Source organism: Aspergillus ochraceoroseus (genome assembly GCF_002846915.1).
Source record: "Aspergillus ochraceoroseus IBT 24754 chromosome Unknown P175scaffold_2, whole genome shotgun sequence".
Classification (NCBI taxonomy): domain Eukaryota; kingdom Fungi; phylum Ascomycota; class Eurotiomycetes; order Eurotiales; family Aspergillaceae; genus Aspergillus; species Aspergillus ochraceoroseus.
Genome location: NW_024468477.1, coordinates 1,924,028 through 1,937,977, shown reverse-complemented (window position 1 = coordinate 1,937,977; position 13,950 = coordinate 1,924,028). Strand labels below are relative to the sequence as shown.

Here is a 13,950-nt window from a genome sequence, read left to right as displayed (position 1 = left end):
GTTTTTGTGCTTATCGCAGGGTGGTTGTATTACCCGCGAGGAAGGTCGGGGCTATTTAGGCAGGCGAAGTGTATATTTGTCATTGTCTTTGTTTTCTTTTCTCTCTACCCTGCTTTTTAGAGGTATTGAGGCATGATATTGTACTTTACACTAGACTACATAGACAGTGTAGCAGGTGATTTAGCAAGAGTCAACGAAAACACCTAATGATATCTTTCAAACCAAAGAACAGCATCCATTAAGCGCCTGAAGCTCCTCGCCAAGAAAGTGGCTGTATATACACTTAGACAAACAACTCAAACCCCCAGGAACGAGGAAGACAGAAGAAGAAGAAGAAGAAGAAGAAGAAGAAGAAGAAGAAGAAGGGAAGGAAAGGACAAGGTTAGATTATGGTAGGACATGCATGGTATGTTTGAACAAGAAGAGAAGACAAAAAGAAGTAAGAGCCAAAAAAGAAAAGAAAAAAAAAAAAATACTATCGTGACGACCGCTCGGCCTCGATCTGACTTCGCAGGTCGGCAAGGAAGTCTTTCCGCTGAATGAGATGGTTCTTCAGGCCCTCAACCTGCTCGCCAACAGCTCTAACATCCTCACTCAGACGCTCGACGCTCTGGCCATCTTTGGACCTGCCGGTGCCATCTCTCAATTCTCGAAACTCGCGCTCCTTATACTCCAGAAGCTGGAGAGCTTCCTTCTTGATTAACACCCAGTTAGGCCGGCCATCGTTTCTTTGATTCCTTCGTCCCTCCGAAGCCTTGGTCGCAGCTTGCAACTTGGATTCCATCTCCGCAAGCTCGCGCCTCAAACGAACCTTCTCCCACTCCTCATCCTGGATTGTGTCGCTGAAATCTGTACCCTTCGGGGTGTATGATGTTTTGCCTGCGACGCCTAGTCGACTCAGGTAGGTGTCACCAAACTTTGCCTTCCGGCCTGAACGAGTCTCTGTGTCGCCGTTTTGGCCCCATTTCTGGACAGGACGCGCATTCTCTACTTGATAATCTATCTTGTTGTTCTCGAATGAGGCGCGCAAAGAGGCGGGGATGGTGCGGGGGATGCGGAACCCCTCGTGTCGGTAATTCAAGATGTGGAGGAACGCAAGGGTGGCATCTTTGTTGATTGCAGACGAAGCGGATGGGTTTACCAAGTTCCACGCGGAGCGAATATCGGTGTCAGGGACATCCAGGGATTCATAGAGCGGTTGCAGTGACTCGACTGGAAAGATAGTTATCTGTTAACTTGGAGCAAAGAGAGAAAGGTATGGTCGCGCGACCCAACTCCAATACGAAATAGGGGTGGACATACAGTTGATTTCGCCGCGGTGGTTTTTGTTTGCGGAGTAGATATCTTCGTACTTGGATTTATCGGATGGGTTCATATACCAATCGAAACCATCCTTCAAGCCGGGAGTGTTGTCTTCATCTTCTATGCGCTCAAACTGCTCCTGACCCCCGCTTATAGCACGGGTGGCATGAACGAGATGGGATTTCGATTCAGGGACGAGCCAGTCGGGTAGAACTTGAGGGATTTGTTTTAATTCCTTTCAAACACTTAGCAAGAATGAAGAGAGACTGAGCGTGAGATGTATGTGGAATTGATGCGGGCAACCGGGGGGGGGTTCGTATGGAATAGAAGATGATGACATACTCCATTGACAAGGTCAAAGACTAATCGCATCGCAACACAAAATTCTTCGAAATCCAACTCGCCATCACCATCCACATCGGCTAAATCCCAGATCTTCTCTAGCTGATCATCGCGAAGCCGACTGTTCCTTAGTACCGATGCTGCCTGGGAGTTGTTTAAACGGGGTTGGCCGGCTGCGAGCGACGAGAAAATTTCCCAGTATCGCTCAATTTCCCATTGCTCAATCTTTTTGGTCGACATGATTGGGGATTCAGCGTATCGTGCGACGTACGGATGTGGGTGAGGGACGAGGATTAGTAGTGGAAATCTGTCTCCGTAGCTGTCTCCCGCGGTTGTTGATAGTGATGGGAGTGAGCTTCCTTGGGCGTCCCGCAGCGGCTCTAATGGGCATTCGGATTAAGATAGATCCGGTTGATATAGTATGTATATCCACAAGAGTATCTATCTATCCTACATCAGTGCATTAAACTGATCTTCTAGGATTTAAATAGACAGTTAATTCATTTAAATATAATGACCAAAGTTTTTTTTTTTTATACGGTAGAGTGATGATGTTCTAAATACAGCTTCAATTCGCCCGTAAATTAACACACACCCGGATACAGGATCTATAAATGTAAGTAAACAACCATATCAGCAATCCACTATGTAAATTTTACAATATTCAAGGATTATTCCATTTTAATCATGGCCACTTCTTCATCGCATCATTGCTTTTTCTTTTCAGATGTCCGGGCTCCGTCGTCTCGCTTGATAGATGAATCCGGAGGCGTGAGCTTTTCTGTGATCTGAACAATAGCTCGTTCGGCTTCCAAGGCAAGTCCTGGTGCATCGAGAATCGACGCGAGCTTTTTTGCATCTTCCATATGAAGGAGTATTTGGTCATCGCTTTTTTCGACGTCCCCCACCATCTCCGAGGGAGAGTCTTCGGCATCTGTCTCGGCCAGAACCGCCAAAACACGCTTGGCGTAAAGCTTCTCTAAGCCAGGATATGAAATTGGATTCAAGAGATCCTGTTTAACGAGGAATTCCAGATGTCTAGAGCCGTTCAGGGCTTCGATTTTGTAAGTACGAAGCCATTCAAAGGGCGACGGGGAAACAAACCTCTCCAATGCGACCAGCCTCGGTATACCAAGTAGAAGAAGGGGATATTAGGGACGCTATAAAAATCAGTGATGTGGATAATTAGCTTACTATCTCCAATCGACAATTGTTCCGCACGCCGTTTTGCAGCACATACATAGGAATGAGCGCGATTGGGGCAGTGAAAGGAGCCGCGATGAAACTCCACCACATTTTTCGGCGATGAAGATCCTGTCTCTCCGTCGCAATTTTATGCAAGATAGGGGTAAGTCTCTCCCGCTTGATCGCATTGCCCGGAAACAAAACGTCCACCTTTTTAGACCCATAGGATTCATCCATCCGCTTTTGAGCCTTGAGAGAAGGTATACTTTTAAGACCCCATTCTTCGTACGGTATCCGCTGTTGCACTCGGTTTCCCCATGATACTAGATGCTTTTTCCAACCCTTATCAACTTCCTCCCATTTGGCCCAGGTCTCAGCGGCCTTGTTAGTGATCCGATCAATTATCGAGCGTTCCTTAGAAAGGTGGTTGCCCACGGGTCGCGCATAGATCAAGGATCTTCTGGTCGAGATAGGGATGACGAACAGTCGCATGATAACGGGAACACCTCCTCTTCGATTTATTCGATCAATTTTCGACCCCTTCCAGGAGGATTATCGATATCAATGGCCAAGGTAGAGCCCAGAAACAACCAAAGAAAGCAAAACTATCGATCCAGTAGGGAAAACAACCGATGAAAGGGAGCCTCGGGAAGTTTCATGCCTTTGTTTTTGTTCCTGAGGTCTTCGCAGATGCCGTATCCCCTTCACCTTTTGCTCCTCTGTCGCAGTGAAGGTTAATTTTAGCGATGTTGGAGCTTGGAAGTTGCCATGGTAAGCGGTGGTTGGAGAGACGTCATTCCGCAGGCGGTGCAAATCAACAGTTCGCGTCTACGAATTAAGTACATTCCAATTACGGGCTAGTTCCCTCAGCCTGTTCCTCATCCTCAGGCCCCAGCGATCGTCTTACATTCTCATGCTTCCTAGAGCCTCCGTCCTTCCTCCGTACCCCTCCTTGTGTTAAGACTTTTAAGGGTGAATCTGTGTAAGCTTCCTTGTTGGCTTTGCTGCCAAACAGGCCTTTTAACTCCTTATCCAGAAGGGATATGATATGAGGCAATGCAACCAAAACTCCTGACCGCTCAACGTCTTATCGCCTGGTCCGATCATTAAAACTGCAAGGCAATGGCACAGGATGTGCGCGAAGCACGAGCCAAGTCTTCCGACCTCAGCCTATTTTCCGGTGATCACTTGATGGAAACGTCGCCCGTCTCAGAATGGACGTCGGGGCCTTCCAATATTTCCCCCATTGGGCAAAACGGCAATACCCCATTCGTGGGACCCCTTCGCAATGATATAACAGATCTCACAGCTAGACTTTCACAAGTTATTGAGGGAGGGGAGAATGAGATGCAGGGACCGAGTCAAAATCCGGAGAGGAAACTGCGCACTTTACCAGGTAATCGGTTCCTACCCTTCAAATGAAGCGGTAGAAGGTAACTTTTGCTAATAACAACGTCTATTCAGCATGGATTCAATCAGTGGAGTACCAGGAAGACGATATCGAAGCTACCGCTACCTCCCGGCTTCTTCCCGCTCATCCCGGTGATGCCGTTGTTGCCCAGCATAACCACTCGCCCTACTCGACATCAAAATCAGGTCGCGGGGAGGGGCGGGAAGCGCGTGGGGAGATATCACAAGCTCGTGAGTCGCGATGGAAAGACTTCTCCAAGACCACCGCCTATCCGCGTGAGCACGGTGCAGAGGAAAAGCTCGTGACATCAGAATGGCTAAACCAAAACCATGGTGACTACTCACTACCATGGCGTGGCCAGATTGAACCGGACGAGGACACAGAAGATCCTCTGAAAAGGAAACGGCGTCGTGAAATGTGGCTTAAACGCTTCCACTCTACCCTCTTGAAGAGTCCCATCGTACCGCTGATATTCCGCCTCACCGTGTGGTGCTTCTCCCTCACGGCTCTGGCTCTGGGGGGCTCTATACAAAATCTTTCCGAGAGTTTTAACCACCCTCAAGGCCCTTCGGCCTTGATGGCAATCATCGTCGATGCCGTCGCTCTAGTGTACCTCGTTTACATCACCTGGGACGAATACACCTCCAAACCACTAGGACTTCGTTCACCCTCCGCCAAAGCACGACTCATTCTCTTAGATATCTTTTTTATTGTCTTTGACTCTGCCAATTTAAGTTTGGCTTTTGAGTCTCTGTCGAGTGCGGAAGGTGCCTGTACACTCACAGAAATCAACCAAACTGTCGCTCCCAAGAACGACTCCATCTGCGACCGACAAATAGCCCTTGCATGTGTTCTGCTGGTTGCACTCATTGCATGGCTTATCACATTTTCCATCAGTGTCCTCAGACTTGTTGAGCGGGTGAAAACGAAATAAGTGCAAAGGCAAGGAAGAACTGCCTTTGTCTCTTGCTCCAATCACGTTATTATCGCTCCTCGATATCTAGTACCTGTGGTGGCAGGTACCATCTACTACTAGATATTATTTGATGTCCCCTTTCCGCCTGATACTGGATTCCGATTGTCTCTCCTTTTTTTTTATTTCATTAACGGCCATCTATCATCTACTTTTGGATACCAATCAATGAATGAGGAAATTGGCTCCTGGCATTGGGCTGGAATCTTGAAATACCCAATTACGCTGTATATACGGTTGATGATGTAAGATAATGAAATTTTGTTCCATATTAGAATGATAGCACTGCGATTCTTGCCAGCGAAGAGCCAACCACGCACGAGATATGCGTTCCAAGGTCTTCCAGTCCAAATAGTCCCTAAGAAGGCCCGTTTCTCACTTGACCAGTTTCGGTGTGAACATCCAAAGCGTGTTTATTCCAACATTCCTAGTAAGCTAACATGCTTCAAACCCGCAGGGCAGGCCCATCCGTCCCATATAGTGGATCCGCTTGAAACCACCCCAAACTCTCAATGTTTCTACATTTCTCTTCGTCTCCCGACTGCCCGTAACACATGTCCCAGGTTTTATTCTGCGGGTAGGCGCCAACCATTTTGAACGAGCCCTTGTCTAGATCAGGCTCATGAAGGAGCCGGTGACCCACACCGGCGGGAATTATGATCATGTCCCCTTTCTCAACTCTGGTCTCAAACCGGCCAGGGTTCCCCTCTCCCCCGAAACAAAGATACGCAGAGCCAGAGACGACTCCAAGAACTTCATGGGTAGTGGAATGGAAGTGTGTCTGGCTATACATAGTATAGACCCAGCCGGGTGTGACTTCACCAACCATCCGGAAATGCTGTTTGAGTTCCTCTGGAGATGCTTCAAATGCCTGGTGGTATATCATGAGGGGCTTGGATTGGATGGAGGTATTGGGGATACAGTTCCACTGGGGAATCTGCCTGGATGTCACTTGGATCTCTAACGGTGGCCTGATGAACATGATGAGTATGAGAAAGTATGATAGATCTTGCTGGTTTGTTGTTGGCAAACAGTGACCGACTTTTGGAAAAAATGAACTAGCCACCAATGACGTCATCTTTGTCTCCTAAACCTAGAGTACTGAATTGTTGATAGTACAAAGAGTCCATATGCAGGACTAACTATAGTTAACTAGTTAGTTACTTGATTCATGCTTACTCAGGAGAATTCTAATCAGAAAGTCTCTAGGCATCAAGAACCCAGGATGTTTGAGTCAGGCAACAGGATCGCGTTCGGAGGAGGGGGGGGGGGGGGGGCAGCCAAAGAGCCGCATAGCCATCAGGGAACTGCATTAGGGAAAGTCCAGGCATTCTTCATTAGGTATGTATCCAGACTCAAATATCTTCTCTCAGTCAACCCCCCCGGGAAGTTGGAACTCTCTTTCTGAAAGAACAACCAAAATCCAAAAAAAGAATCGCCTCAGATTTCGGGTTTACCGCCTCCAGCAACGACAGCCGTTCTCTGACCGCCTGCCGAAAATACTCCTCGATCATCCCCACAATTTGTTCCTCTCTCACCATCGCCCAACGCCGCCACGCCTTTCCCGCGATCACCTCTTATCCTACCTAGACAAAGCTCGTCCCTTGGCTCCCTTTGCTCTTCTTTCCCGCTTTGTTATCCGGTAGCTCTCCTGGTTGATATTCTCTCGCTTCTTCTCGTTTCTGCTCCTTATTTTTGAGCACAGCACAGTCCTCCTTTTACCTAGTTGGTAGGACTGTGTCTCAGCCGCCCATCGCTTTAAAGGTGAGAGAACAACACCCTGAGTAGGAGCGCGGAAGTCTCCAGGCTCCCAGCGTCATGATATTCAAGCGCCCTTCTTTTCCTTCTCCCCTAACTCATCCCCCTACACTGTTTTCGCAGAAGTCCTGGAATCCCCCCGCCCCCATCTCTGAGCGTGAACTCCCATGCTAACGCTCTTCTCTATCGTGTCCAGCTCGTGTCCCCATCTCCTCTCCCAGACCCTGTTTCCGAAACACAGCATGCCTCCCTTAATCCCGCAAACACCTCATAAAGATGACCTGGAAGAAACGTAAGTATATCGGGATGGTCAACTACCGCTTTCTCCGACACTATTCGATGGCGTCACACGGAACTCGACTAACTTGTGTAGATGGGCCTTTCTGGAGAAGGGGATCAATAATGTGATGCTGAAGCTGGAAGAAGGTGTTGATATGAAGACTGTACGTTTTTGTTTTCGACCGTCGCTTATTTCGCATCATTCAAAGTCTGATCATGCTAACACCTGGCCTTGCTCCCCTCTAGTACATGGCCTTATACACGTGCATCCATCCTCCCCAGAACTCTGCGAAATACATATATCAGGTACTAACCTGCGGATTACAGAGCGGTACACAACTTTTGCACGTCACAAAAAGCGGTCAATAGTCAGAGTCTACACGCACATCGTGGTGGTTAGTTCTCATTTCTCCGCTATGCTGATCCCATGGCTGCTCTCCGAGAGTGAAAAAAAGCTGACCCTTTTTCTAGCACACTTGCTCGGAGAAGAGCTGTATAAGTTACTCGGGGAATACCTTTCGCGTCACCTAGAAGCCGTAAACACAGAGTCCCAAAGCCATGTCGAAGAAGCTTTACTAGGGTTCTATATCCGGGAATGGACTCGTTACACGACGGCCGCAAAGTACATCAACCATCTCTTCCAATATCTGAACCGTCACTGGGTGAAACGAGAAATCGATGAAGGGAAGAAGAATGTGTACGATGTGTATACGTTGCATCTAGTCAAGTGGAAGGATGACTTCTTCCTCAAGGTGCATGGGAAGGTCATGGATGCAGTCCTGAACCTTGTTGAGAAGCAACGAAATGGTGAAACTATTGAACAGTCGCAGATCAAGAGTGTCGTCGACTCTTTTGTATCTCTCGGGCTTGATGAGAGCGATAGCAGGAAGTCAACCCTCGAAGTTTACCGGTACTACTTTGAAAAACCCTTCATTGCCGCTACCCGAGTCTACTACGAGGATGAGTCCCGCCAATTTGTTGCGGAAAATAGCGTTGTTGAGTACATGAAGAAAGCAGAAGCTCGCCTTGATGAAGAGAAGGCCCGTGTTGGCCTATACTTACACCCAGATATCTCCAAGCATCTCACCGACACATGCTTGGATGTTCTTGTGACCGCCCATTCAGAGCTTCTCCGAGACGAATTCCAGCCTCTCCTCGATAACGAGCGTCAGGACGACCTAGCCCGCATGTATCTACTTTTGTCACGGATTAAAGACGGGCTGGACCCTCTCCGAACAAAATTCGAAGCGCATGTACGAAAGGCCGGTTTGGCCGCAGTTGAGAAAGTTGCTGCTGAAGGCGAGTCGTTCGAGCCTAGGTTGTATGTGAATGCGCTACTACAGGTACATACCAGATACCATAGCCTAGTCAAGGAAGCGTTCAACGGGGAATCAGAATTTGTTCGCTCGCTCGATAATGCTTGTCGTGAGTTTGTGAACCGCAACAAGATCTGTAAGTCTGGGTCTACAAAAACCCCAGAGCTGCTGGCTCGGTACACAGATTCGCTATTAAAGAAGGGTTCCAAGGCTGCAGAGGAGTCGGAGTTGGAGGAGATGCTAGTCCAGATCATGACTGTCTTCAAATATATCGAAGATAAGGATGTCTTCCAAAAGTTCTATTCGAAGATGCTTGCCAAGCGTTTGGTGCATGTTAGCTCTGTATCCGATGATGCAGAGACTAGCATGATCAGCAAGCTGAAAGAGGCGTGTGGGTTTGAATACACCAACAAGCTACAACGAATGTTCCAGGATATCCAGATTTCAAAGGATCTTAACGCCAGCTACAAAGATTGGGAGGGCAGGGCCTTGGATGACGAAGACCGCAAGAAGCTGATGGACTCGCACTTCCAAATTCTGGGAACCGGATTCTGGCCCCTCAATGCCCCGTCAACAGACTTCCTTGCACCCCCAGAGATTGTCAAGACCGCTGAGCGATTCCAGACCTTCTACTTCGATAAGCATAGCGGTCGCAAGTTGACCTGGCTTTGGCAGCTCTGCAAGGGTGAAATCAAGGCCAACTACATTAAAAACACCAAGGTCCCGTTTACCTTCCAAGTATCCACATTCCAAATGGGTATTCTTCTGCTGTTCAATGAGAATGACACCTTGTCTTATGAAGATATTCAAAAGGCTACATCTCTTACCCCTGAGATCCTGGATCCAAATTTGAGCATTTTTCTGAAGGCGAAGGTGCTTCTTATTGGCCCCGAGGGATCCAAGCCTGGGCCGGGAACATCGTTCACATTGAACTATAACTTCAAGAACAAGAAGATCAAGGTTAATCTCAACATCCAGATCAAATCCGAGCAGAAGGTGGAGACGGATGATACACACAAGACAATTGAGGAGGACCGCAAGCTCCTGCTTCAGGTATGTTTAATGCCATTCCGAGATCTGTTTTCCCAACATCTTACTTACATCTAAACCAGTCCGCTATTGTCCGAATCATGAAGTCTCGCAAGAAGATGAAGCACGTCCAGCTTGTCCAGGAAGTAATCCATCAAGTCAAGTCTCGTTTCCCTCCCCAAGTACCGGACATCAAGAAGAACATTGAAGCCTTGATGGAGAAGGATTACATCGAGCGTCTAGATGGTGATGAAATCGCTTATATTGCGTGATCACTTCTTTGCCCTATTTTTATACACGTCCTCCTAAAGCATTATTACACGCAAGAATAAGGGGAGCCTACTATCACGCAACCCCCCCCTTCACCACCTGGTTTTCCTCCTTCCCCTAGCTTGACCTCTACCCGCACCATATTCAACTAGACATGGAGAATGATTTTTTTTTACGCGTTGTTTGTCATATAGCGCTGGTACGGCAGGTCATAATTAAATTTATCGTTATAAATTAGCGTCTTCTCCTCCCCCCCTCCTTCTATTTAGGTATATTTAGATTTTTCTCCTTCTCTAAATTGATAGCAAATCCAAGTAAAGCTTCTTCTTCTTCTCTTCTAGGTTGTAAGTTTATCTATACCGCCAGCTCCCAAGTATGGGCCAAAGAAAAGCATTGCCCCGAGTCACTATCATGGAATATATATATGAGACCAGTAATTTAAAAGAATTGTACTATGCCAATGTAGGAGTGTGGTATCAAAAACTTAAAAAAAACATTTGCACCTGTGCGTGAGACAGCCAAGAAAGAACAACAAAAACAAGGTTGTCGGAAGGGGGGGGGGGGGGGGGGTATGTAATCGAAGTATAAATCTCTATGAATCAGCCAATGAGGCGTACATGGAAAACCATCCGGGTAAGTTTCTGAAGTGGTTTTATACAGAAATGCATTCATTATGTGGGAACATATCAGTGTCGGTTAAGACGAGAGTTGGCTTGCATCATCCAAGACTATCTTGGTTGGTTTCTCTGTGGAGGCCTCTGGTTGAGTGTGAGTTGAAGCAGAGGCATCTGTTGTACTGGTTGAATCTTGCTGTTCTTGCTGTTCTTGCTGTTGCTGCTCCGGCGGCTTTGACACATCAAGCTCAGGTTCGGGTTCAGGAGCAACGAGCTTGAACTCAGTCTCTTGTTGTTCAGAGGTGTTGAGTGAGGCTGGGGCTTCTCTAGATAAAGGAGATTTGGAATAAACGGTTTCTTGTTCGTTGCTTTCGACTGCCCCTATTCCTCCTATCCCTTGAGAACCAAAGTCAACACTATCGCGTTTTAGAAAGAGGTTACTCCAGCGCTTTCTTCTGCTTCCGCTACGGGAAAGGGTGGTTGAGTCTTCACTGCGGTGGGATTGCATGGAGCATCTCCTGCCTCTGTCTGTGTCGTTGCCATTAGAATTGCCATTGGCGTTGGCCTTGATGCTGGCTTCGCCGATACTCGTTAAGGTCGGAGTTGTCGGAGAAGCGGTGGCATTTGTTGGGCTTTGAGATTCTGATGCGGATGGCGCAGGTTTCTGCCATTCCTTTCGCTTCTCGGTCGCCCACGAGCTCCACGAGCTGAAATAGGCACCTGCCTTTTGGCCAACTGCGTTGACGGAGGCCTGGGCCTGGACCATATCCACTGCGGGGCCTTTGCGGCTTGCGAACCAAGAGGATCCACCCGCACCAGTGGTCGTTGAAGCTACCGATGTTGAGTCGGAAGGTGAGAATGGAGGTGAGCCTACAGAAGAGGTCTTGTCTATCGATGAGCGCCGCGATTGGGTTGCTTTCTCTTCGTTGCGTTTCCGCTGCGCTTCCCGCATGGATTCGATATCGGCCCAGAAGCTGTTAAAGGCGGCAGTAAATTTCTTTTGGCTTGTAGATAAATGTCTGTTCAGTGCCTCGCGACCCTCGCGTACTCTTTCGTCGAGGTGTAGGTCAGCGACTTGTTGCGAAATTCGCCGTTGGACATCGTCGATTGTCAGGCCGCCGGCAGATGGGTGTCGAGGTTCAGCGATAGAGAATAAGAGCGCATCGGAGGTCAGGCGCTGGAAGAGGGAGTAGTTGGAAGCGTTTTTCCACTGCATCAGGAACTCCGTGTTGAACTCAAGCGCCGGATCACCCTCGATGTTATAAGCTTCCAGTTGTGAGCGACTTCTCCGGGCCGGGTCACCATTGTTGCAAGAGACGAGTTCCTCGTGGTATTTCATGCTCGATAGTAATGCAAGAAGGTACTCTTCGAACTGCAGCCTGATAAACTCTTCAGACCCCATGAATCCATGTGTCTTTGGCTGTTGGGGATGAGCCTCGTCCCATGTTTCGTTAACAATTTGGGTGATGAGGTCAATCCAGCGGCGATCCGCAACAGATAAAGCCAGCGCGGCTCGTAGAGATGGGGATGTAATATTGATTGTATCTTCGTCAAGCTAGGATAAGAGGCCATATTAGATAAAACTAAGCGCTAAATGGGAAGTTCACTCACATTTATTAAGATATCACTGTAACGATCTTTCTGTTGTAAAAGTAATGGATTCGTAGAACCAACCACATATGACTTTGTTCCGTAATCCGCCAGCAGATCCAGCTGCTGTAGAGGTGTGTACGGCCCAAACATGCTGCCCTAGATGAGGTCAGAAAAGATTGATACAGATGAACAGTATGCGCAAACCTTTCCAAAAATCTGCAGCGGCAGCCCCATGTAGGCCAGCACTAGCAATTATCAGCACATGTTCTCGCAAATTAACAGTCGTATGTTCATGACCCTACGGGAGTTTCTATCACTTGTCCTAAGAGATGTAGGCTTCTCAACAGTCTGGGCATAGGTGTCAAATGCTGGGTCGGCGCAATCCTGAAGATGGTTCATGAGGCCCGGGATAAGAGAAATAAGAGAAAACTGAATCATGCACAGGCGCTCGCATCTCGTGCCGAAGAATAGCATCTAGACGCAACGTCAATAAACGTGGGCAGCAGAAAGGCGTCAAGCAGTGGTACCTTTGGTTGTAGCAGTAGGGCTTTGAACAAAACAAGAGTCTGGTATTTGAACTCATGAATCATCTCGCGTAAAGAGAGGCCTTCGCACCGGTCAATATCCGAATGTTACCTTTCATGAGGGACAGGGGAGGCCAGTCTTACCGAGAGTTTGATCTTTAGATGCTTCACCTTTCTCCAGGCTGATAACCAACCCTTCGCGAAATTTCTAGACCATGATTAGCAAGAGTATCGAATGGAGCTCCAGCAACCCCACAAACCTTCAAAATATCAAAGTCCGAGAAGTCCCTATTACATTTCGTGTGCATCAGCCAGGAACCCGAGCGAAATGCCTCCTCCAGCACAAACACCACCAATCCAGAGCCAAGATGATCCTAATTGACAGACATACCGCTGCGCGAACCATGCAGACGTCACCACGGATAGCTTCTCCCTAAGCTGCCCCAGGTCCTTGGGATTATCCGTCACAACAACAACCGCTTTTTGTACTGTCGACCGCGTCACATCCGCAGGTCGATAGATAAGAGACTTCGAATCAATTTGTCGAGAGCAGGAGATACCGAAAAGGGAGGTCTCAGGCTCGGTGTCGGTAGCTTTGCGCCGGAGGGTGAAATAGGAGAACTCCTCAGTCGATCTAATCGCCACAGTCGCATCAGTAATTTGTCCATCCTCGGGGGAAGTATATTCTGATTCGTACAAGTGCGCTCCATCTGAAAGGGCCATGAATGGCAACAGAGACCAGTCATTCTCGGCTGCTGGGTCGGTTCCTTCTGGACCAAAGCATAGTTCAATTTCAGGGCCCCTATGTGAGGATCATCTGTCAGTAAACATCATTGCCTGAGAATATATCCAGCCTCCCAAAGGTGCATGTTCCAGAGTTGGGGACTGGGGTTAACCCCACAGAATAGAGCGCAAGCCTAGGAATGTGGTTGCGGGATACACGTTCCGCATGGCCGTTGAAGCCACCTCCCCCCTCCCAGCCTTCTGTGTTGTTTCCCATTCGAATTCCAGCCCTCATCCTCTGTGGGTGCTTACCTAGCATGGTGAAAGTCAATAACCATAACAATTGGATCTTGGTGCATCCGAACACGCGCCATTGTGTTGGGCAAAAACACTGCTGTAACTAGAGGCCGTGAGTAAAGTGAAAGAGCGTTCTAAGCTGATTTCCTCCCTAGAGAAGGGGGGGAGACCCTCCCAAAGATCAAAATTGTAAAACAGGGGTCTCCTCACGTATGAAAAGAGAAAAGCAGTGAATTCAAGCAAGAACTGGAGGGTTATGGAGAGGAGCAAGCACCAAGTCGGTTGGCTCCTTCAGTGGGCGGTGACCGGGGGATTACATATGTATTAGCTCGAT

At 48.1% G+C, this 13,950-nt stretch overlaps 6 protein-coding genes across 6 annotated transcripts; 2 read left to right on the top strand and 4 right to left on the bottom strand.

The window, feature by feature from the left end:
• Window positions 1-76: 76 nt before the first annotated feature.
• On the bottom strand, window positions 77-1,974 carry end3 (cytoskeletal adaptor protein SagA). Its single transcript, XM_040896713.1, has 3 exons — window positions 1,645-1,974; window positions 1,303-1,537; window positions 77-1,212 (listed from the first exon to the last, which is right to left on the bottom strand). The coding sequence occupies exons 1-3, from the start codon at window positions 1,882-1,884 to the stop codon at window positions 476-478; spliced, it is 1,212 nt and encodes a 403-aa protein (XP_040754183.1). The 5' UTR covers window positions 1,885-1,974; the 3' UTR covers window positions 77-475.
• A 185-nt stretch (window positions 1,975-2,159) lies between these two features.
• P175DRAFT_0499332 (mitochondrial K+-H+ exchange-related family protein) lies at window positions 2,160-3,617 on the bottom strand. Its single transcript, XM_040896712.1, has 3 exons — window positions 2,885-3,617; window positions 2,749-2,804; window positions 2,160-2,698 (listed from the first exon to the last, which is right to left on the bottom strand). The coding sequence occupies exons 1-3, from the start codon at window positions 3,319-3,321 to the stop codon at window positions 2,352-2,354; spliced, it is 840 nt and encodes a 279-aa protein (XP_040754182.1). The 5' UTR covers window positions 3,322-3,617; the 3' UTR covers window positions 2,160-2,351.
• Window positions 3,618-3,721: 104 nt separating this feature from the next.
• P175DRAFT_0499331 (phospholipase D regulator) lies at window positions 3,722-5,518 on the top strand. Its single transcript, XM_040896711.1, has 2 exons — window positions 3,722-4,225; window positions 4,294-5,518. The coding sequence occupies exons 1-2, from the start codon at window positions 3,952-3,954 to the stop codon at window positions 5,172-5,174; spliced, it is 1,155 nt and encodes a 384-aa protein (XP_040754181.1). The 5' UTR covers window positions 3,722-3,951; the 3' UTR covers window positions 5,175-5,518.
• A 40-nt stretch (window positions 5,519-5,558) lies between these two features.
• Window positions 5,559-6,328, bottom strand: P175DRAFT_0499330 (cupin domain-containing protein). Its single transcript, XM_040896710.1, has one exon. It carries the CDS (start codon window positions 6,289-6,291, stop codon window positions 5,659-5,661), a length of 633 nt encoding a protein of 210 aa, XP_040754180.1. The 5' UTR covers window positions 6,292-6,328; the 3' UTR covers window positions 5,559-5,658.
• An 885-nt stretch (window positions 6,329-7,213) lies between these two features.
• On the top strand, window positions 7,214-9,867 carry culA (cullin culA; the record flags this gene model as incomplete). Its single annotated transcript, XM_040893575.1, has 6 exons — window positions 7,214-7,263; window positions 7,345-7,414; window positions 7,497-7,513; window positions 7,578-7,645; window positions 7,722-9,619; window positions 9,679-9,867. The coding sequence occupies 6 exons, from the start codon at window positions 7,214-7,216 to the stop codon at window positions 9,865-9,867; spliced, it is 2,292 nt and encodes a 763-aa protein (XP_040754179.1).
• Window positions 9,868-10,429: 562 nt separating this feature from the next.
• On the bottom strand, window positions 10,430-13,889 carry P175DRAFT_0499327 (putative Avl9 protein). Its single transcript, XM_040896709.1, has 10 exons — window positions 13,632-13,889; window positions 13,294-13,398; window positions 12,988-13,230; window positions 12,857-12,884; window positions 12,741-12,804; window positions 12,600-12,679; window positions 12,375-12,546; window positions 12,277-12,317; window positions 12,091-12,228; window positions 10,430-12,034 (listed from the first exon to the last, which is right to left on the bottom strand). Exons 1-10 carry the CDS (start codon window positions 13,691-13,693, stop codon window positions 10,562-10,564), a joined length of 2,406 nt encoding a protein of 801 aa, XP_040754178.1. The 5' UTR covers window positions 13,694-13,889; the 3' UTR covers window positions 10,430-10,561.
• Between the last annotated feature and the right edge of the window lie 61 nt (window positions 13,890-13,950).